This window comes from Anabrus simplex, chromosome 1 (genome assembly GCF_040414725.1).
Source record: "Anabrus simplex isolate iqAnaSimp1 chromosome 1, ASM4041472v1, whole genome shotgun sequence".
NCBI classification, from domain to species: Eukaryota; Metazoa; Arthropoda; class Insecta; order Orthoptera; family Tettigoniidae; genus Anabrus; species Anabrus simplex.
This window is the reverse complement of record NC_090265.1, coordinates 1,577,382,578-1,577,406,821: the sequence shown is the minus strand read 5'-3', so window position 1 is coordinate 1,577,406,821 and position 24,244 is coordinate 1,577,382,578. Positions and strand designations below refer to the sequence as shown.

Genomic DNA, 24,244 nt, shown 5'->3' with positions numbered 1-24,244 from the left:
ATGATGTCAAATAATTCAAATCCTAGCTAACAGACAGTGCAACAAGCTGAAAACTAATTTAGTACATACAAACTGACATTTCCGTGACCCGTCCACAAACACTGGCTACAGTAATACGAAAATATTCGGGGCCGCTCTTCAATATGTTAAACTCAAGGCAGTGCCGGATTGTGTTAGTGTTACACTCAGTATATTAGACTTTTACCCAGATTGACTTCCGTAATCTAAAAATATTGTTACGAGTTGATGGTTTTGACAAATAAGCACAACTGATAGTGTTTACTAAAATTTATTGACTATCTACTAACAACTTACACACAACTACTACACAGGCACACCAGGACTACAACTTACATGGTACAGTACACACAATTACACAATTTATGCTCTCTCTACTCACTGTTTGGTCATACTAATTGTTCACACTATCGCTTGTACACTAACACACACACACTCACGCACACACACGCGCGCGCGCGCTCCTCCTGAGCTGTTACTCGGTTCACAGTTATTGTCGCTGTCACTGTACAGTGATACAGTTCGCAACCCACACACAGCAGTCGCACAGTCCTGTTTGACGTACATTGTCCGCACTTCCCTGTGTTCTCTCTCACGCTGCTGCAAAACATCATATAGATGTTGATTTCTATAGGGAACATGACGTTCACTTCACAGTGGCTGGCTTGAGAGACTCAACTCCACGGCAACAGACATGTGGAACGAATATTCAGTTCCAGGGACAGAACACTCCACAGACAGCCTCCTCTACTTAGGCTGTCACTTACAGAGCTCAACTGAACCACTACTCAGGCAAGTCTCTCGTCCCTTATATAGCCAGTCTAGTTCTTTGAGATACTTCAGACTGTAGAAACCCATGGAAATCTCTCAAGATGGAAGGGTCTAATTCTCTCTCGCAAGGTCAAGTGAGGCCTGCTCTGGGATCATGTAGCCACGTCGGTATTGGTAGAAAAGGCTGACCAATGCATGCTGCACTTGACTGACTGGTTGTAGCGGAAGTGACCGGGTGGACCTTACAGGTCATTCACATTTAAGGACTTCATATTAAATCCGTATTGAACCGAGAATATAATGGGAACAAAATAGTGGAGTCCACTTATTCAACACAAGGCAATGTTATAAGGTGAATTATAACATTTTATTAATAATGAGACTGGTTTTGATGCATGTCTGCATCATCTTCAGCCATAAACTTGAAAACAGACAATAACAACTTAAGGTTACAAAGCAATGCCGTAATAAATATGTACACTAATCTTATGGATAATTGGTGGAAATTGTTCAAGGTTATAAACTTCATAGTTGGTTCCGTATTGAGTTAAGATTACACATAAAATAAATACAAAATTTTTTAATCCACCTTCTCAATACTTGACAATCATGCAATGTTTACAAAAACTTTACCATGTGCTATTACAAGGTACTAATTTCGGTCCTATAAGGACCATCATCAGCCTAGCCAAGATACATAAGTGCATACCATAGACCTAAAACAGAATTATGCGGTGAGAATGAGAGATGAAAGAATGGACTGGGGATATGGTGGAATGATATACATATAAAATGGTGAAAATATGAACTGTTGTAGATGTAGCAAAGTTATGTTGAACAGTGACAAATAAAATCTTTTGGTATATGTCTCGTAAAATAACAATATTAAACAACAATTATCTCAAAATTGATTATAATTTCTAGTTGACGAATAGTCCTAGGTTGCACATTTAAAAATTGGTTTATGTTGGATTTTAAACAATGTCCAATGTTTCTATTAAGTTGTAGAATATATGAAGTTCAACATTGGCGCAGAGAGAATTATTTTGTCCAATAAATCCACAACAGAGGTTAAATGTTGACAAAACTGTTGGACATATCGTCTGGTAGATTGAAATTTTGTTGTGTTACAAAGGAGCAATCCCAATTCAATAGGAACCAAATGAACCTTGCGCAATGTGTAACAAGCTTGCCGGTTGAGTGCAACTAACTAAACCAATATGTATCCCAGTATAAACACCAATTCTCTTTGTCCTATTGTTAAGAAGAATCTTCTCGCTAATAGTCAACTCAGCAAGCTAGACGTTCTCAATTTTATGAACCTTCTCAGTTTGTTGATCAACAATAATTACATTCGATAATGTCATTTATAAGCAGAACAATCTAGCAATGGGGTCACTGGACAAAACTCCGCCGTATTATCGGAGTACAGAATGGAGATATAGTTACGATTCCTTCAGTCATTGCAATAATAATATTATTATTATTATTGCAGACCACATCACGTCACATTTCGCAGATACGTCCAGCTCTAGGAGATACGACCCTGCATTTCTTCCTATTAAACGCGAAGCAGAGGCACACCCTCTCTCTTTCGCCTCTAGTGCTTCGCATCCCTACAACGTGCCCTTCACGGAGTGAGAGTTGCGGAGTGCACTCGCGCTATGCAGAGATACGGCTCCTGGACCGGACAAAATCCATGACAGATGTCTCAAGGATATCTTCACCTTATTCAACAGAATATGGAGTGAGGGAGTGTTTCCATCTCAGTGGCCTGAGGGAATTGTGATACCTATTCCCAAGCCAGGTAAAGATTCAAAACTTCTGGATAGTTATAGGCCAATATGCCTTACAAATGGTCTCTGTAAGCTATTTGAAAGGATGGTTAACCGGCGTCTTGTGTGGGCCATGGAAAAGGAGGGTCTCTTGTCTAACTACCAGTGTGGTTTTCGCTCTCATCGGTCTGCCACTGATCATCTGGTCAGATTGGAGAGCGCCATTCAGGAGGCCTTTCTCCGGAAGGAACACCTAGTCGCCGTCTTTTTTGACCTGGAGAAAACTTACGACACTACCTGGCGATATGGGATTCTCTCCACACTACACCAGTGGGGATTTCGGGGAACGTTTATTGAGAACTTCATGTCTCTCCGTCTCTTTCGAGTCCGTGTAGGGAATGCATTTTCTCAATATTACGTTCAGGAAAATGGAGTACCTCAGGGATCGGTACTGAGTGTCACGCTGTTCGCAATCGCCATCAACGGCATAGTTGCCGCTGCTGGGCCCGCAGTTGTTCCTTCGCTGTATGTAGACGACTTAGCTCTACATTACAGCTCCGGAAGGGTGGCGTTTGCTGAGAGACAGCTACAGCAAGCTATTAACCGAGTCGACAGATGGGCCCTGCAACACAGTTTTCGGTTTTCAGCAGCGAAAACCTCTGTTGTACACTTCTGTCGACGGCGGCCTGTGCATCCCGAACCAGAGCTCCGCTTGCGAAACAGTGTCTTACCAGTGGTTGACACCTGCAGATTCCTGGGTCTCCATTTTGATAAGAGACTTACGTGGCAGCCCCACATCCGTCAGTTGAAGGTTGCCTGCATGAAGAGACTTAACATGCTTAAGTTTCTCAGCGGCACTTCATGGGGGGCTGACCGTGCGGTACTGCTGCGATTTTACATGGCTACGGTCCTCTCCCGGATTGACTATGGAAGTGCGGCTTATGGCTCAGCACCAAAATCTACGCTGAGCCTTTTAGACAGTATTCACCATATTGGAGTAAGGCTGGCAACGGGTGCTTTCCGTACTAGCCCCATTCCCAGCCTACTCGCTGAAGCGGGAGTTCCACCTTTACAGATAAGAAGGCAGCAGTTACTCCTCACGTACGCTGCCAAAATTCGTGAAATGCCGCTACATCCAAGCTATAGATCTATCGCACCCAATACCACCAGCGGTGTCAAGACCAGCCGAATGCCACACGGCCGGTTGGGTTTCGGATTGATAACTTGTGTCATGATTTGAATATTGATATCGGTGGTTGTCTCGAACGAACTCTTAGCGAGGTACCTCCGTGGTTGGTTCTGCGACCAGATATACGCCTAGATCTGCTCCGTGGACCCAAGGTGAACACGGACTCCTCCGTTCACCGGAGGTATTTCCAGGACTTTGTTCACCAATATTCGGCTGCGAGACTTATCTTCACGGATGGTTCTAAAGTCGGAGATAGCGTTGGTTGCTCTTTCGTCATTGAAAATATGAGTACAAAGGTATCGCTCCCTAAAGTATGTAGCGTGTATACTGCAGAGCTTTACGCCATCTTAGAGGCTCTGCAGTTTGCACTGCGTGACGAAAGAAGCCACTTTCTGTTGTGTACCGATTCGTTAAGCTCTCTGCAGTCTACTGAAACCTGTTTCTCGCAACACCCACTGGTGCAGCAGATACATGACCTTCTAGCCAGGTTAGGGGATGCTAGCACCAGAATCACTTTCGCGTGGCTTCCAAGCCACGTTGGGATTGTGGGAAACGAATTTGCGGATGAAGCAGCAAAGGAAGCTGCACTTTTACCCCCAAGACCTGTTAATGTACCTGCTAAGGATATTTGTTCTCAGCTACGTCGAACCATCTTAGCGTCCTGGGAATCGGAGTGGCTAGATATCCGAACTCCCAACAAGCTGAGAGCAATTAAGAAGACAACTACTGTGTGGCGGTCCTCTTTCTGGCCTTCACGGAGAGAGGCCATAGTACTGTGCAGGCTGAGGATAGGTCATTTACGATCCACGCACTCTTTTCTCCTTAAGAGGGAAGACCCCCCCCAGAGTGTTCTTGTGGTGCCGACTTCACCGTGGCCCACATCCTCACAGAGTGCGCCGATCTGTCTGGCCTAAGACGGAGCCTCGGCCTGCAGGAAACACTCAAACGCATACTAGCCGATGACGCGACTACTGCTGATCTCGTCATCCGCTTTATGTGCGACAGTGGACTTGTCAAGGGTGTATAAATTTCAAGTGTATTGTTACTCAGGGAACGTACGTTCCCTTTTGATACGTTAGTGATCCTAACGGCCTAATTCTATAATTGTTTTTGTCTTATTTTGTACTGCCTTTCCAAATTCCTTTGTTGAATAAATAATTTTGTTTTATATTTTAAATTTCTTTTCCAGTTATTTGTTCAGAGAGGATGATTACCTCGATGTACTTCCTCTTAAAACAAAAATCACCACCACCACCACCATCACTGGCCTCGGGGATTCTGGCAGAGATTTATTTAGATTCCTTAGAAAACACTGCTATAGTCAACAATTTAATGTTCAATAATATTCATTTCTGGGCCAGATATGTGGACGTTACGTTCGTAATTCTCGATGAACGGTCCACAAATGCACAGTTTACCCTTGACAATCTCAACAGTTTGGACCAAGATACAAAATTCACCTTAGGGTCCAAGAATAATAATAATCAGTTAAATGTTTTGGACTTAACAATCACCTGATCACTTTCCTCTTTTTCATATAACATCTACAGAAAACCAACACAAACAGCTATCACCATCAGGAATGATTCTTCCCACCCTCAGACTCATAAAACTGCTACTTATAATAGTCTGGTTGACAGAGCTTTTAGAATACCTATGTCAAAAGGAATTTAAATAAAGAACTTAATTTAATCCGTTCAATAGCTAAAAGCAATGGTTTCAAGGATGCCTTTATTGAGAGAATTATTAACAAGTTTAAGCACCGCCCTAATACTACCCTTCTGAGAAGTAAACCCAAAGCTAATATTTTATCAACCTTCACTTTTACCAATAAAATTCACACTATCACTAACGTCTTCAAAAAACACAACACTAAGATTTCTTATAGAACTAATAATAGAAACATTGACATTCTGCACAACTCCACCTCAATAAACAAAAATAACGTTTTTCATAGTTCCGGAGTGTACAGATTATGCTATCACGACTGCAGCATTTTGTATCTAGGACAAACAGGAAGAAATATTTTAGGATCAGATACGCAGAACACGTCAACGCCGTCAGATTAAGTTCTCAGCAATACGTCAGCATATGAATAATTTTACATAATTTTACTAACATTGAACAAGATCTCACAGTACTACAGGTTCTTAATAAAGGTCCTTTGCTGGACATCACTGAGAGTTGTTACATTCACCTAAATCAATACTTCAATTCAGGTTTAAATCTCAACAACATCTCTGAGAAACCAAAAATATTGTTCGACTTTCTGATCTCATTTTTCAGACTTAGAAAAATTTACAATACCAAATCAATTTTTCAAAGCATACATAATACGTTTTCACGTCATGCTCTCTCACCACATCACCCTATTTCTCCTATTTCTTCCCCCCCTCACAACCCCGTCTCCAACTCAAACTCCTCCCATATCCTTCTTTCCCCGTCCCTACCTATCCTACTACTCCCTCCAATCACCTCCCCTGATTAATTTCTTCCCCTTCCCCTCCCAACACAAGTACGTACTGGTCTCGGTGCCATACGACTCTCAGTGTCTTCTCTAACTCCCGATGATACATGTCGTGCACACTGCCAGAGATGAGTCTCATATTTACTCAAATTTTTAGGAGAGGACCTCGTTCTTTTTCAAAGGTTTTTCTAAATTTCCCCTTTTCTCTATCTGCTTCAGGTCCCACTTTGAACTGAGAACATCTTCTAGCACCCTGGGGCAAATACGGTGTCCACCTCATTTTCACATAAAATATAATAATAAAAATCCACAGCAGACCAACTCCAGCCATAGCTTTGTTAAGGGTTATTTTTCGTTAGAGAAGACCTGTATTTTACTATGAAAAACAGAGCTGGAAGAATTTTCACGTTCTTTCCAGCTTTAAAACTTACGTCATTTTAAAATAGGTTAAGTTATTTTAAGAAAGAACACCACATACAATTTTAATGACCAGTATTTCAACCAGTGCTTTGTAAATGGTTTTTTGACTGAAGCTCCTAACATTTTTTATTCTACATTTCAAGACTTTGTGAACTTTCATCAAGAGGACTTCGTATAAGACATTACTCATTTAAAAAGAAAATGGTGCTATATTTTCAGAAAAAGAGAACTTTTAAGCTAGTATTATAAGCTATTGTTCCTGGATCATGTTTTTTAATCATGTCAATTTCCACCAATTATCCATAAGATTAGTGTACATATTTATTATGCATTGTTTTTGTAACCTTGTTATTGTCTGTTTTCAAGTTTATGTCTGAAGATGAAGCAGACATGCATCGAAATTATTAATGAAAAACCCCACGGCACTTAACGCCCTTGAAAGGGCCTTGGCCTGCCCAGCGACCACTGCATAGCCCAAAGGCCTGCAGATTATGAGGGGTCGTGTGGTCACGGCTGTAATTCTGGGCTTTCGAGACCGGGGCCGCCATCTCACCGTCAGATAGCTCCTCAATTCTAATCACGTAGGCTGAGTGGAAATTATTAATAATTATTAATAATAAATTATTAATAGAATGTTATAATTCATCTTATAACATTGTGTTGTATTAAATAGGTGGACCCCACTATTTTGTTCCCATTATAGACCTTACAGGTGCCATTGCTTGCAGTGTGGGGCCAGACTGGATTGCTCTCCCTCCAGTCGTGATGTACAAAATGGTGAACTTACCACAACAGTAATTATTTCTGTTTTTGTATTCATAATAAAATTGCCTCCTTTTGGCTACTGACAGAATCAGATTCAAGTAAGTTTAAGATTAAAATGAGTTGGTTATCATATTCTAAATGATGTTCCTGACATGAAACATGTTACTACGTTTAATGAAATTCACATTATCTTATTGGTTTCAGTTGAAAGCTGTGATCACATAGGTCACTTTTCATCACCAAGAATGATATTTAAATACATGGCTGCATGGGAGTGTCCTTTGTTCCCTGGATTTCAATGTTTATAGTTCTGTTGTTAGTAGATACCAGAATATTTAGCAGATTTCTATTAAAATTAACATCTGAGCTCACTTCTGGGAGATAGTGGGTTCAAACCCCACTGTCGTCAGCCCTGAAGATGGTTTTCCATGGTTTCCCATTTTCACACCAGGCAAATGCAGGGGCTGTGATTGCTTCCTTCCCACTCCTAGGCCTTTCCGATCCCATCATGGCCATAAAACCTATGCGTGTCAGTGTGGTGTAAAGCAAATTGTAAATAAAAGTTTTAAAAATTTAGCATCTATTTTTTCTTCAAAAAAATTTGATGCAAAGCATTTACAAAAAAATAAATTATAATTTCACTGTGGAGTACAGATCAAAATATACTGATCAAACAAAGACATTGTAACTTTTTTTTTTTTTTGCTAGGGGCTTTACGTCGTACCGACACAGATAGGTCTTATGGCGACGATGGGATAGGAAAGGCCTAGGAGTTGGAAGGAAGCGGCCGTGGCCTTAATTAAGGTACAGCCCCAGCATTTGCCTGGTGTGAAAATGGGAAACCACGGAAAACCATCTTCAGGGCTGCCGATAGTGGGGTTCGAACCTACTATCTCCCGGATGCAAGCTCACAGCCGCGCGCCTCTACATGCACGGCCAACTCGCCTGGTGACATTGTAACTATTCAACATTACTTCCTCATAAGTTACATCTTCTGTCTTGTCCATAACCATTGTATTATAATGGTTTAAAATGTGCTTATTATTAACCTTCTTTGTTGGAGTCCACTTTAATTCAAAACAACCTTTAGAAAACATACTAAATTCAGGCAACTTCCTCTCTTGGGAAATTTAATTAACGGTCTCTTGTTCCATTTAGCAAGATTTCTTTTTCCCACCTGACTATGAGTTGTGGAAGCAGCAGCTCTGCACTCTTATGGATCTCTTTCAAAAGCTTTGGGGAAAATGTAGTCTAGTCTTGGAGCTTAGATATTTTATTAGATGACTGGTTATTTCCTGCTCTGTCATTCAGTGCTGATTCCTTTATCTTCCTCTCATTCCTTTCCTGCATGTTATCATCCTTATTGCATGTTACCATCCTTACTGATGCTGTTCAGGGCCAAAGAGATGTTCTCTTGATCTGTTCCTCCAGGAAAGAAAAAAAATATTACTTTACCATGCTTGTTCTTAATCACTTTGGCTATCAAATTTCTTGTACTGTATTATCTATGCCTGTTGCAAGTTTAGCATCTGTGGCTGAGTTGTTCACAAGGATCTATTTATCCATGTGGAAACAACATTTTGCTTGATCAAGTTTCCTTGTAATTATCATATAGGATCCTTGCCGTTGATTGCAGCAACTTTGTTTTGGGTCCTCTCTTTAACACCTGGTGTTCATGCTTCATTCTCCTAGCTTTGGTCACTCTTGGATTGACTTTCCAGGTGTTTTGCAGTACTCATTCAGCTCATCTCAGAAAGATATAGATGTAGAACAGTGTATGGTAACATACACCGAGAATTACATATGGAGTTGTGGAGATAAAGAATAAAATGGAGAGGAGCCATATTTACCCTGATATTGCTACATCTGGATAAAGGGAATTGTTTGTGATGATATAAGTTGAGTTATGATACAGTGATATCATATTTTAATATTTTAGATTTGCAGAAAGATTGTTACCACATGAAGTTCTGATCACATTCTCTTATACCAGGCCTGGCATAACAGCAGCGAGGTGATGGGATGTTGAAGAGAGAGGAATGAGAAAGGTTAACAGTCTTGCTGCATGCCAGCAGCAGTCACCTTGGCATCCCTGTCAGCTGCATTTTTCTTATCTGTTATGAAATTGACCAAGTCCTGTCAATGTGCAGGTTTAAGATACTTTAACCTGCACAACTCCATGTGGTTGACTGTATGACTAATATTTGTTTCAAATATAGGGCACACTGTACAGTCTGAATGTAAATAAACTAACACACATCCCATCTTGGATTACAATGGTCTTTGTTTCGCTAAAATAAAGTGAATGCATGTTTGATTGCAAAGGCTGTAAACATAGATTTTCTTGTTTCTTGTTGTCCTTTCTTGTTAATGTAGCAGTTCTCAGACTGTATGCGAGGATAGGGGTGTAGTATGATTTATACAGTGTCATCTTGGTTTTGAGTGTTACTTGTTTATCCCATAGTAGCTGTCTTACTTGGAGGTAAAAATGTATTGCTTCGCTGATTCGACTGTTTACTTCATGTTTAGCTAAGTTATCCTTGGACATTATACTACCCAAGTACAGTACTTAACTTCTGTGACACTGTCCAGCTTAGTGCCACTTAGCATGATTTCTGGCTGATTGTCACCCTTCTATACCTTCAACACTACTGTTTTAGCCTTGTTGATGTTTAATCCATCTCTCTCAAACTCCTGACTCCACCAGCCCTGCAGTCTCTCTTCCACATCTTTCTCTGAATTACCCCAAATTACTACATCATCTGCAAATGCAAATGCTTTTAAGTCTTGTTGCCCCTTTTCTTTTAGCGCCTTTAATATGGTATCCATTGCAATGATAAATTGATTGATCACAAAATTGATGTGCATACCGAAAACTTATAAAACTGTTAAATAAAACATGCTAAGGTTAATGATCATTGCTTTGCTACTCAATGTTAAGATACAGACTTATAGTAAATTAACTTGTTTGGATAGGATAGGTTTCAAATAGGAATGAAAACACTATAGAGTAAAATCTCATTAAGATGTTTCTGCAGGGAACAAGCAAAAATAAAATATTAAGCGAGAAAACGTACTACTGAATACATGAATAAAACCTGTCCTTCAGCGATATGGAAACAGTAGATACAATTTTTTCTGGCGTGACGGCATTTTACGTCGTGTATTCGCGGGTACAGTGAGAAGTATATCTACCATTTTTAAAGATGAGAGGAGAATATTAAAAGGTAAGAAAAATATGAGAGAACAAATATGAAAAACCTTTTCTGCTGAGGATTATAAAATAACACTGTACTGAAAAGTGTGAAAAACACCAGACAGCAAAAATATGAAAATCTTTTCATGGGGGAGACCATGAAAATCTCAAGTATTATTGCAGATCACAGTCTTTCTAAAACAAGTTGTAGCAGAAGCCTTTTGTTTTGGACCAGTTGGTTGTTAAACTTGATTTTCTGGTTACGCTCTTAGACAATGAATTTGAGGTTACACTTGACCATGTGCAACTGCAACTTTGGCTGCCATTTTGAAACTGAATAAAATTCAATTTGACCAATTCGAATGATCGAGTCAAAACTCGAAGGTGCGAGTTTCACGCTACCTCTGCACGCTTAAAGATGCGGGTACCAGTTCACTTTCGGATAGATTTTAATTTTGTCTTCTTTTAATTTCTGAATGGAATGTGAAATACAAGCACAAACAGACTCACTGTATTATTCAGCAATCTTGCTGGTAAACGGCAAGCAAGACTGAACATTCCTGAGGCTAACAAATTGCTTCCCAAAGGTGCAACTACCCTGTGAAGTTCAGGAATTCAAGGCCTTTTCCTGTTACAGCGAGGGCTCTTTTTTATCCGAGCTATAAATCACATTCCTTTCACAAGGGATGACAAGCAACATTTTCAGGGCTAGGAAAAATGTGATTGTACTAAGCGCAATAACGAAAATTCATGACGTGAGAAGTGAGAGTTATTCTTGTATAGATTTAATACGATGAGAGTTGGGACTTTGAATTTATGATGTACTAAGCAGAAAAACGTGTTAATGAGGAACGCACTAACAAGGTTTCACTGTACATATCACATTTCTTAAATTTTATTTAGGCATACAGGAACCCAAAATATGGTAAATACAAGAGTATGGAAAAAGAAAATGCAGTTCTGTTTACTCACGCTACTACTTGAGATTCATCTGGAATCTGATGACATTGATGTCACTCTTAATTTCACATTTTCTTAAAAGGCAAAACATTTGTGTCAAAGCATGCAAATGCATCAGAGCTGGTGCATATTTTAATATAAATTGACATTCTGGTGAAAATGACATATTTTTTAAAAACACAAGTAACAAAATTACATAAAATAGGATCGAACTATATTTGGCATTCAGATAGAAGTTAAACATTTATGCATGAGAGACACTTATCATGAAGCTGAATGGAGTTTGATTTGTTCCCCTGGATGTTTCATGCCATGTATTACACATCTCTAATAAGGAAAATGGTGTGTTTCCTCCATCATATATTTTAAAACAAGTACTTCATAAAGAATTTCCCAGTTTTGAGATTAAGTTACAGTAAAACTTCATTAATACTTTTTCAGGTCCTTGAAGAGAAAAAAGTATGTGTGAAAAAAATCTACCATCATCAGTCAGATATAATTTTTGCAGTAAATGACAATATTGTTTCACAGAATTTTTCATACATGACTATTCGCCTTAACTTCTGTTGGATTGGCTTCTGGCAGGTATATGAAGAGCTGAAGGCTATTGGAGCCGATTCTGCTGAACCTCGTGCTCGTAGAATCTTAGCTGGTCTAGGATTCTCCCGTGAAATGCAAGATCGTGCCACAAAGAATTTCTCTGGAGGCTGGCGGATGAGAGTATCTTTAGCCAGGGCCCTGTATATCGAGCCTACCCTCTTGCTTCTGGATGAACCTACAAACCATCTAGACCTTAATGCCGTCATTTGGCTAGACAAGTAAGTACTTCAAAAAGAACTTCCCAGCTTTGAGAATAAGTTACAGTAAAACTTCACTAATACATTTTTCAGGTCCTTGAAGAGGAAAAGTGTGTGTGAAAAACATGTAACTGAAAGTGTTCCTGCAGTATACAGAAGACACAGGTGTATTGCATTGAAAGTTATATATTTGGAATAATATAAACTCACATACATACATACATACATACATACATACATACATACATACATACATACATACGTACATCATATTATAGACCATTATGCCTTTCAGCGTTCAGTCTGCAAGCCTCTGTCAATTTACTAAATGTCGCCACAATCCTCCATTTGGAACTAGTGCTGTGGCCTCATTTAGTTCTCTACCTGTTATCTTTAAATCGTTAGAAACTGAGTCTAACCATCGTCATCTTGGTCTCCCTCTACTTCTCTTACCCTCCATAACTGAGTCAATAATTCTCCTAGGTAACTTATCCTCCTCCATTCGCCCTAAATGACCCCACCATCGAAGCCGGTTTATGCATACAGCTTCATCCATCGAATTAATTCGTAACTTAGCCTTTATCTCATTCCGAGTACCCTTTTGCTATTGTTCCCACCTGTTTGCACCAGCAGTCATTCTCACACTTCATGTCTGTTACTTCTAACTTATGAATAAGATATCCTGAGTCCATCCAGCTTTCGCTCCCGTAAAGCAAAGTTGGTCTGAAAACAGACCGATGTAAAAATAACTTGGTCCGGGAGCTGACTTCCTTCTTACAGAATACTGCTGATCGCAACTGCGAGCTCACTGCATTAGCTTTACGATACCATGATTCAATCTCACATACCATATTACCATCCTGGGGGAACACACATCCTAAATACTTGAAATTATCTACCTGTTGCACCTTTGTATCACCAATCTGACATTCAGTTCTCTCAAATTTCTTACCTACTGACATCAGTTTAGTCTTCAAAAGGCTAAATTTCTTACCATACTCATTGCACCTATTTTCAGTTGCAAGATATTCGACTGCAGGATTTCGGCACAATCTGCCATTAAGATCAAGTAGTCAGCATAGGCCAGACTGCTTACTACATTTCCACATAACTGAATCCCTCCCTGCCACTTTGTACCTTTCAGCAGATGATCCATGTTACTTCGAAAAACAAAGGTGAAAGATTACAGCCTTGAGTAACCCCCGTAAGTACCCTGAAGCAAGAACTCATTCTACCATAAATTCTCACTGAAGCCCAATTATCAACATAAATGCCTTTGATTGCTTTTAATAATCTACCCTTAATCCCATAGTTCCCCAGTATGGTGAACATCTTTTCCCTCAGTACCCTGTCACATGCTTTCTGTAGATCTACGAAACATAAACACAACTGTCTATTCCTCTCGTAGCATTTTTCAGTCACCTGGCGCATACTGAAAATTTGATCCTAACAGCTTCTCTGTGGTCTGAAACCATACTGGTTTTCATCCAATTTCCTCTCAATGACTGATCGCACCCTCCCTTTCAAGATGCCAGTGAATACTTTGCCTGGTGCACTAATCAGTGAGATACCTCGATAATTGGTGCAATCCTTCCTGTTCCCTTGCTTATAGATAGGTGCAATTACTGCTTTTGTCCAATCTAAACATATCTTACCAACATTCCATGCTTATCTTATTATTCTTTGAAGCCGTTTCATCCCTCACTCCCCACTATACTTTACAATTTCAGGTCTAATTTCATCTATTCCTGCTGCTTTATGACAGTGGAGTTCATTTGCCATCATTTCCACTTCCTCAAGCATAATTTCACCAACATAATTTTTCTCCTCCCCTTGAGCTCTGTTTTCGCGACACCACCATTAAGATTTCCTTTTACATTCAGAAGATTTTCAAAATATTTCTTCCTCCTGTCCAGTGATTCCCTGGGATCTATTATGAGTTCACCTGAATGGCCCAAAACACTGTTCGTTTCCTAAGATTCTTTATTACTGTCCAGAAAGGTTTCCCTGCTGCTTGACCTAGTTTTTCCAGGTTATTACCAAAATCTTCCCACGACTTCTTTTTGGACTCGGCAACTATTTATTTCGCTCTGCTTCTTTCATCTGTGTACAATTCCCTGTCTGCTTCAGCTGTTGTTTGGAGCCATTTTGTGATAAGCCTTCTTTTTATGTTTACAGGCTGCTCTCACTTCATCATTCCACCAAGATGCTCGCGTTTTCCCATGTTTACACACAGTTGTTCCTGGGCATTCCCTTGCTGTTGCTACTACAGCATCCCTGTATGCCACCCATTCTCTTTCTATATCCTGAACGTCTTTAGTGTCCAGTGTTCGGAACTTCCTACTAATTACCGTATTTTGCGAATAATCCCCGCCACTGAATAATGCCTGCACCCTAATTTTAGGAAGGATCATTTTTTTAAAACGAAATGAACTAAAATTCCTTGCATCGAAGGAGTAACATAGGCATAAACAAAAATTTTATATCACTCCACGATTTATTAAGACGTAAATAAAAGATACAAACAGTACATAAATTACGGTAGCAGATACAAATTATAAAAATGAATATATAAAATAAGAGTTTAGTCTGTACATTGCTCAGAATTTAAGAAGGATTGTGTTTCTGTATCAGTCGTGTCCACAGTAACAAGGAAATATACTTTTTAATTTTCCATAATTCCTGTCTGTTGGTCTGTCTGTCTGTCTGTCTGTACGTATGTACATGCATCACAAGGAAATGGCTGAAGAAAATGTAATGAAAATTGGTATGGAAAGTGAGAGAAATAGTCGGTACAATCTAGGTCATAAATAGGGCAAGGCATTTGATGATTTTGCATATTTTTTTTTATGAAGGCCAAAATATAGCTTGAGTATATGTACATGTGTTTCATAAATTGACTGATTAAATAAGGGCAATTTGTTAGGGCTTTTTTTTTTCATTTTTTGCCGTTTACAAAAGATAGGTCATTTTTGAAGCAATTTATGGTCATTTTTGGCATTTTTAATTGTTTTCTGGGAAGTGTTATATTTCGTTATATTTGGATATTTAATTAATATTATGTATGTTTACAATACTTGTCTATTATGTTTAACTTAGACAAATACCTTGCTCAAGAAAGAACGTAAACTTGCAACATACCCTGCTGCCACTAGTTTTCAAGGAAAGAGTATTTTCAACTCGATTGCACTTCCAAGAAAACATACTATAAGCAGTACCTGCTTCCCCTATATGTAAGACGCATAATGGACTCGCCCAAGCTGGCCATTGCTCCTTATCTTCAGCTAGATAAGAAGGAAGTCAGTCGCCCGCGTGCTGAGAGTCGAGTGAATTCTTTGTTGACAAATACTGTAAGATGCCAAAGTTAAAGGAAGTACAATTGTTAAATTAAAACAATTTGTTACACAATATGGAGAAAATATATTTTCCACTGATGGGAAAATATTATTTTGCAAAGTGTGTGATGTGCGAGTTTCAGCAGAAAAGAAGTTTACAACTGAACAACATGTGTCGCGAGAAAAACATAAACGTGGTGTGCAGCGACTTGAAGATAAAAGAAACCGTGGCTTACACCAGACACTACTGGGTGAATCTTCAACATTTTCTCCATTTTGTGAGAAACTGTGTACATCATTTTTATGCGCCGATATTCCACTGAACAAATTGAACCATCCAAAGCTGCGTACATTCTTAGAAGAGGAGACTGGAAAATCTGTACCAGATCCCAGAACATTAAGAAGAACCTACGTTGGAAGATGCTATGACAAAACGTTACAAGAAATAAGGATAAGGGTAGCAGACGGAAACATATGGGTATGCATGGATGAAACAGACAGTATGGGACGATATATAGCCAATGTTATTGTAGGCGTCCTGGAAGCGGGGAATGCTGGAGAACCATTTCTACTACATTGTGAGCAATTGGACAAAGCTAACTGGTCAACAATTAGCAAACTGTTTGACCAGTCTTTGAGGCTATTGTGGCCCGATGGCATTTGGAATGACAGTGTGCTGCTTTTAATAACAGATGCAGCACCCTACATGATAAAGGCTGCAAATTCGTTACAAGCGCTCTTCTCGAAAATGGTGCATGTCACATGCCTAGCCCATGCGTTACATTGGACCGCGGAAGAGGTACGACATAATTTTCCTGAAGTTGACAAGTTAATTGGGTGCATAAAGAAAGTGTTTTTAAAAGCCCCATCTAGAGTTCTAGCATTCAAAACAGAAGCTCTTGAAATTCCCTTGTCCTTTTCACCTGTTTTGACTAGATGGGGAACGTGGATTGAGGCTTGTTGTTATTACTGCGAGAACTTTGAAGTTGTAAAGAAAGTGGTCGATTCCTTCGACAAAACTGAGGCTGGATCAATAAAAACAGCCCAGGAACTCTTGGCTGACAAAGAAATTGCAGGTAAACTTTCCTACATAAAAACAAATTTCGGATCCCTTCCTAATGCAATAAGTGCTCTAGAAAAATCCCAAGTGCCACTAGTGGAGCAGCTGCAGATTGTGTGTAAAGTTGTAAATGATCTGAATTGTGTGTGTGGTAAAGTGGGCGAAGTTGTATCCATGAAATTGAATAAGGTGTTGCAAAAGAACAGTGGATATAAAACTTTGTGTTCTATTGGCAAAGCATTGTCGGGTGAAAATTTTTCTCTTACCGACTGTGAATTGAATCCGGGAGGTATTGCTTGTTTTCAGTATGCACCAATTGTTTCAGTTGAGGTAGAGAGAAGCTTTTCCATGTACAAATCGTCACTTGCAGACAATAGGCAATAGTTTTCATTTGAGAACCTAAGCAAAGTTTTTATTGTGCATTTCAATTGGAGTTTATTGTAAATAGCCACTGAAGTTTGTTTTCTTAAATATTCTTTGTTAATTAAATGACACCTATTTGCTAGGAGAGTATTTGAAGAATATGCCAGTTCTAAAATATTTCATTTTTTTTCACCAGGGGTGCAAAGTAGTATTTACTTTGTTAGTAACAAAAATAATTTAAACTTAATGCATTGTCATCCATTAAAATTCTCTCTCAAATCAGCTAATTGTTTCTTAAAGGATTAATAAATAAGTGACTTACGATTAATTTATTGGTCATTTTTTCCAATTTTGTGTCATTTTTAAACCATTTTTAGGTCACAAATGCATTTTTTATTTTGCATTTTCTTGCTATTTTTTGGTCATTAAATGCCTTGCCCTAGTCATAAATAATTTTATTCACTCTGAATGAAATGGTAGTTTAAGAGAATGCCTAAAATTTAATTTTCAAATATTTATGTTATTAGTGGTCGTATCTTAATGAAAATCGGTATACGAAGTTGGAGCATACGTAGCTGTAGTATAGGATATAAATAATTGTATTCACGCTGAATGAAATGGCAGTTTAGGGGAAGGCCCAAAATTCAATTCTCAAATATTTGTTATTAGTGGTCGTATCTTAACGAAAATCGGTAGGCAAAGTCTAGGAATAACTTGCTACAATCTAGGTGGTAAATAACTGTATTCAAGCTGAGAATAATGGTAGTTTAGGGGAAAGACTAAAATTAAATTCTCTAATATTTATGTTATCAGTGGTCCTATCTCAATGAAAATCGGTATGCAATTTCGGGGAATAAGTCGCTATAATCTAGGCCATAAGTAATTTTATTCACGCTGATTGAAATGGTAGTTTGGAGAAAGATACGTTGTTATCGTACCGGCTATGATTACAGAGATATTCATGAATTTGGATTTTTGTTACTAAGTTCATATCAGCGCTGAGTCACAAGAAAATGGGTAAACAGAATTTAATGGAAATTGGTATGTAAATTTGGCGAATAAGGAACTACAGTCCACTCTGTAAATAATTTTATAAGACGCCTTAATATCACAGAGTCGAAAGAATACTAAATGTGAAAGGACTATAATATAGAAACCTCATAAAATTGATCAACAGTAACATTACGTTGACTATTGTTTGTTCTGATGTGCTTTTTGTCTTCTGTTGCCACTCATCTCCATTAGATAGAATTACTGCTGCGTACAGAGTATTTTTTTTTTTAATTTGCCTTACGTCGCACTGACACAGATAGGTCTTTCGTTGATGATGGTATAGGAAAGGGCTAGGAGTGTGAAAGAAGCGGCCTTTGCCTTAATTAAGGTACAGCCCCTGCATTTACCTGGTGTGAAAATTGGAGACAACGGAATACCATCTTCAGGGCTGCCGACAGTGGGATTCGAATCAATTATCTCCCGGATGCAAGCTCACAGCTACGCGCCCCTAACCACACGGCCCACTCGTCCGGTCGTACCAAGTGTAACAGCCTGTCTGAATATTGGCGGAAAGTAGCTGGGGAGTAAGATAACTTTCTTCTTTAGCATGCCATTCCTCTGGTTCATATATTTTCTTAATTGGAACATTAAATATCCTGACCCTGACTGGCAGAAGCGAGGAGCTGATAGATATGATGGAAAGGAGGAACCTGTGTATTCTTGGCCTGAGTGAGGCAAAGTGGAAGAGAAGAGGAACAAAAAAGCTAAGAAAAGGATACAAACTACATTGGAATGGAAATAAAACAGAAGCCAAAAATGGTGTAGGTTTTATATTAAGAGAGGACATTGATGTCATCAGTGAGGTAATATATGTTAATGAAAGAATTGTTAAGTTGAACATCTCTCTTAACAAGAGTGTGCTGACAGTAGTCCAGGTATATGCCCCACAGACTGGCTGTAACGAAGAGGAAAAAGAACAATTCCGAACTGATTTAGAAGAAGCTATAGAAAGAGAGGAAAATATCATAATAATGGGAGATCTAAATACCCAAGTTGGATCAGACAGGCGTGGATATGAAAATGTACTAGGTCCACATGGTTATGGAGACAGGAACCCAGAAGGAGAAAGTCTTCTAGATCTATGTGTAAGGAATGGCTTGAGAATAAACAACAGTTGGTTTCAGAAGCAGCTAAGTCATAAACTAACAAGATACAGTTGGAATGGAGATACTAAAACTCTGATAGATTATTTTATATCTGACAATGAAGCAGGAAAGACCATATGTGATGTCAGAGTTATACCAAGTGAAAGCCTGGTGGACTAGATTCAAAGAAAGCCTTGTCGGAGCTGCATTAGAAGTTTGTGGTAAAACTAATAGCAAAATGAAGGGAAAAGAAACTCCTTGGTGGAACGATCGGGTGAAGATTGCTGTGAAAGTGAAAAATGAAACCAGGAAAGCCAGAGACAAAGAAATGCAAAAAGGAAGTCAAAGGAACGAATCTAGAGTAAACGAACTGCAGCAGAAATACAGAGATCAGAAGTTACAAGTAAAGAAAATTGTGGCCGAAGAAAAACAGAAAGCTTGGACTGATTTCACAGATAAACTAGAGCAAGACAGCAAAGCTAATTCTAAACTACTTTACCGAACAATACGAAATATAAGAAGACAATGAACACATAACAGCAATAGAGGAACCAGATGGTAACATAGTTAGGGAGGAGACAGAAATAAGGAAGATCATGAAATCCTATTTTGATAATTTATACAACAGTACTGGGAAAGACTCCAATGATGTAACCACGCAGGTCAGTTTAAGCTGCAATGATGAGCCTGACCAAGAGAGTCCGCCAACATGGAAGGAAGTAGAGACGGCCCTTAATAGTATGCCCAAAGAAAGATCTACAGGATTTGATGAAGTCAGTGCAGATATGATCAAAGCAACTGGTGCAATAGGAATACAGTGGCTTCATAGAGTAATTAATGCAATATGGAAGGATAGGAAAGTCTCAGATGATTGGAAAAAGGGAATAATAATAATACCTCTCTTCAAAAAAGGAAGCCGGAAGAAATGTAGCAATTATAGAGGGATCACTTTATTGTCTCATGGTTTGAAAATATTTGAGAAAATACTTGAAAAAAGGCTAAGGAAAATAATAGAACCACAACTACAGGAAGAACAATATGGATTCAGAGAACACCGATCAACTACCGATCTCATATTTGCACTTAGAATACTGTTAGAAAAGCATTGGGAGAAGGGCAAAGACTTAACACTAGTGTTTTTGGATCTCGAAAAAGTATTTGATAGTGTTCCAAGGAAGACTATATGGGAATGTTTAAGAAAGAAGAATGTACCCAAAGGGCTTATCCAGAAAGTTAAAATGCTTTACGAAGACTGCTACAGTTGCGTACAGATAGGAAACGGTAATTCTGATTGGTTCCAAACCACTAAAGGAGTGCAACAAGGCAGTACCCTTTCACCATTACTTTTTATCACTGTCATGGATGAAGTCATGAAAGAAATTAAGCAGAAGAACAATATGGACATCAATACATTTGCATTTGCAGATGATGTAGTAATTTGGGGAAATACAGAGAAGGAAGTCCAAGAGAGGCTGAACACCTGGAATGAACATTTGAAAGCACACGGATTAACAATAAGTAAATCGAAAACTGTTACTATGTCTGTCAACAGGCAGAAGAAGAAAGGAAAAATAATGCTGGAAGGTACAACTGGAAACAGTAGACCAATATAAATATCTTGGGTGCATCATTTCAAGTGATAACAGAATACAGCATGAGATAACAACCGCATTCAAAAATCAGCTCAGTTTTACCATCAAGTTCGGAACCTCCTCTGGAACGAACAAGTTCCCTTAAGATCAAAGCAGATTCTATTCCAATCATACTTCACCCCCATAATACCATATGGCCTAGAAACCTGCACAACAACCCAACAAGAGGACAGCAAACTACAAGCCGCAGAAATGAAGTTCCTACGAACTATGGTACAGAACACAAAAAGGGAAAGGGTAAGGAATGAAAGAATAAGGGAGCAAGCTGGTGTGTACCCATCCCTGAATGAAAAAGTGACAAGGGCCCGTTTGAAATGGTTTGGCCATGTCAAACGAATGGACGATGGAAGGACAGCAAAACAATGGCTACACACAGTCGTGGCCGGAAAACGACCGGTAGGAAGACCTAGGAAGAGGTGGTTGGACCAAGTGAAAGAGGACACAGGAACAAGAGGAATCAGCTGGGATGTCGTCTTGAGAGAAGAGTGGTACATGGACAGACAGAAGTGGAGAGTGCTCGTAAACCACACCCGGGCAACTGGAGTGGAAAACATGATGATGATGATGATGATGATGATGATGATGATGATAACACACTGGTTCATCATAGCTTTCGAGTTATTCAGTCCCTACTCTGGGGCACTTTTTGGAATGGAGCAGTGTGCACATTTAGCGGTATAATGGCAGAGCAGTGTTCACGGCCGTCTGCGGCCTGGTCAGTCCAGCTCTGGATCTTTGGACTGTTAGATTGGCACCATTGTACTGTTCATTAAAAGTGAGAAAATGTGCAGTTTTTCATCTGATCGAGTATTTTATATGATAACATTGCTTTTAATCGCTGCTTTCCTACTGACATTTTTGTAATGACCTATGTTGACTTCAGTTAGAAAAACCACAAGGTCAGTTTTTCTGAGAATCCCGTAGCAAAGCACGGGTACATCAGCTAGTAGTACATAAGTTAGCGAAGTGCAGGATTCACATTTTAAATAAAAAACATAATATCATACTTCGATTGTAGCAGCAGTTTCCGGCATCCTGCAATAGAAAAACCGCATTGTAATTGTGTATCTTAAAATTGCACGGAAATACACAATATAAATGAAATAAAGATACTGTACATTAATGTTCCCTTACCTGTAATCTTCTTAGCATTCGTCATCACTGGCAGAATTGCAGTCTTCCTCGTCGTCACAATCATCGTTCTTCCACAGTACATCGTACATCGTCATCGGTTCCATCCAGTGAATTAGAGATCCCGCATATCTTGAAACTCTTCTCCACCAGTTGCAGAGGAATGGAATCCCAAGTATGTTTTATCCATTCGCTAATCTGCCTCACTTCTGCATGCTTGATTTTACCAGTAGGAGTAAATTCTTGCTCTTCGTCTGCCATCCAACGTGTGTACAGTTGTTTCACTGCCGCCTTAAAAGTCTGGTTAATGCACACATCAGTGGTTGGAGAATGTATGTTAGACTTTCTGGAATTATTAACAAGTCCGTTCTACTCCTTGTCAAAACATTGTAAACTTCTTGAGTGGTGTGCCCGCGAAAACTATCTAAACTGAACATACTTCTGAGATCTAGTAATGCTCCAGGGAGCTGTTGCCAAACATGCTACACCCAGTCTGCTGTTAGGCTATTATCCATCTACCGTTTGGGTTGTGCTTTTATGATAACGCCTTTCACGTTTATTTTTTAATAGTTTTTCATTTAAATATGCTGTATGGGGGCAGTATTCTTCCATCTGAGTTTACACAAAGCATAACTGTACATCTTTGCTTCTCATTCCCGCCAGTTCTAACCATGACGTTGGACGCACCTTTTTTGTTTACAGCACAATCGAGTGGCATTTCGCAGAATATTGGTGTCTGGTCCGCGTTGCTTATTTGTGAAAGTATATAAAGTTTTCTTGCGTAAATTGATCACATATTTGTGAAAATTCAGAATTTTATCTTCATAATCTGTTGGAAGACGCTGCGCGATGGTAGTTTTTCTTCAAAAACTATAGCCGTGACGAACATAAAATCGTAAAAGCCATCCACGGCTAGCTTTGAATCCCGTAACACCTAGTTCGTTTGCAATCAACTGGGTTTTAATTTGGCACATTTCACTTGTAACGGCACATCCGAATTGTCTCTTTTCGTCAATATACGCACATAATCTTGCTTCAGTCTCAGGAACCTTTGCTTTCTGTCCACGAAATGCCCGGCGATTACTACTAGTTTGCTGAAGCCGTAATTTATTTTTTCAGCAGTTACGAATACAGCTCTCGTCCATGTTGTATTTTCTTCCTGCTGCAAGATTTCTAATTTCTTCTGCGTCTTTTATAATCTGCAGCTTTTCTTTGGCCGTGAAAGACCTATAGCGTGTACCTTTAGTTGCCATCTCAAACACGTGATTCACTTCAGCTGACGCACACAGAAGAATGACACTACAGCCCATGCAAGATAGGTGCATTCCACCATTTCCAGACGCTTTGACATTCTAACCAGCACGGCCTGGAGGGTAAAGGCCGGCTAGCTGCATGACAGACGGGAAGTGCTGTCATCACCTGTTGACAGGTCGTTCAGACGGGAACCATTTATAGCATGCTTCTGGCTGAGGCAGCAGCCACCCTGTCATTTGAAGTAGAGCCGCGAAAAGTGAAACAGACGATTACACTGGAAAGACTCCAATTCCCTAATTTCCTATTTCCAGAAAAATAATAAATAAAGCCATGATGCATCATTATCCAGACTTTTTATAATCATTAACATTAAAATATAAAGTCTTGTTTACTAATGTATATGTAGGGTTGTCAGTACTATACTGATAAACAAAATCGTATTTAATAGCAATGATATTTCCCACTAGATTCGAGCTTGACGCAAATAAAACCCGCACCCCAATTTTTTTTTTTAATGTGCGGGGATTATTCGTGTTAATACGGTATATCCGTGTACTTTGCCTAATTTCCTCATCCTGGAGATTTTTTGTCCTTATTCCTTTAGACAGATTTCACTTTCTCTATCCTAGACCTAGAGATACTTAGTTCACTACAGATCGGATAGTGGTCTGTTTCATCGAAAAATCGCTGAAAGACCCGTACATTCCTAACAAATTTCCTGAATTCGAAGTCGGTTAAGATATAGTCTATTATAGATCTCGTACCCCTAGCCTTCCATGCATAGCGGTGAATAGCCTTATGCTTGAAGAATGTATTCGTAACTACCAAACCTATATTAGCACAGAAGTCCGCTTCCCATTCCCATTAGCTTCCATGTCTTCCCCACATTTACCAATCACGCTTTCGTGTCCTTCAGTTCTATTTCCAACTCTCGCATTGAAATCGCCCATTAG

At 39.2% G+C, this 24,244-nt stretch overlaps 1 protein-coding gene across 1 annotated transcript in view; it reads left to right on the top strand.

The window, feature by feature from the left end:
* The window catches only part of LOC136858552 (ATP-binding cassette sub-family F member 1), a 133,043-nt gene that overhangs the window by 66,525 nt on the left and 42,274 nt on the right, over positions 1–24,244 (top strand). The window contains exon 5 of the mRNA XM_067138171.2: positions 12,147–12,379. Within this exon, the coding sequence (XP_066994272.2) occupies positions 12,147–12,379 (233 nt within the window). The remainder of the gene's footprint in view (positions 1–12,146; positions 12,380–24,244) is intronic.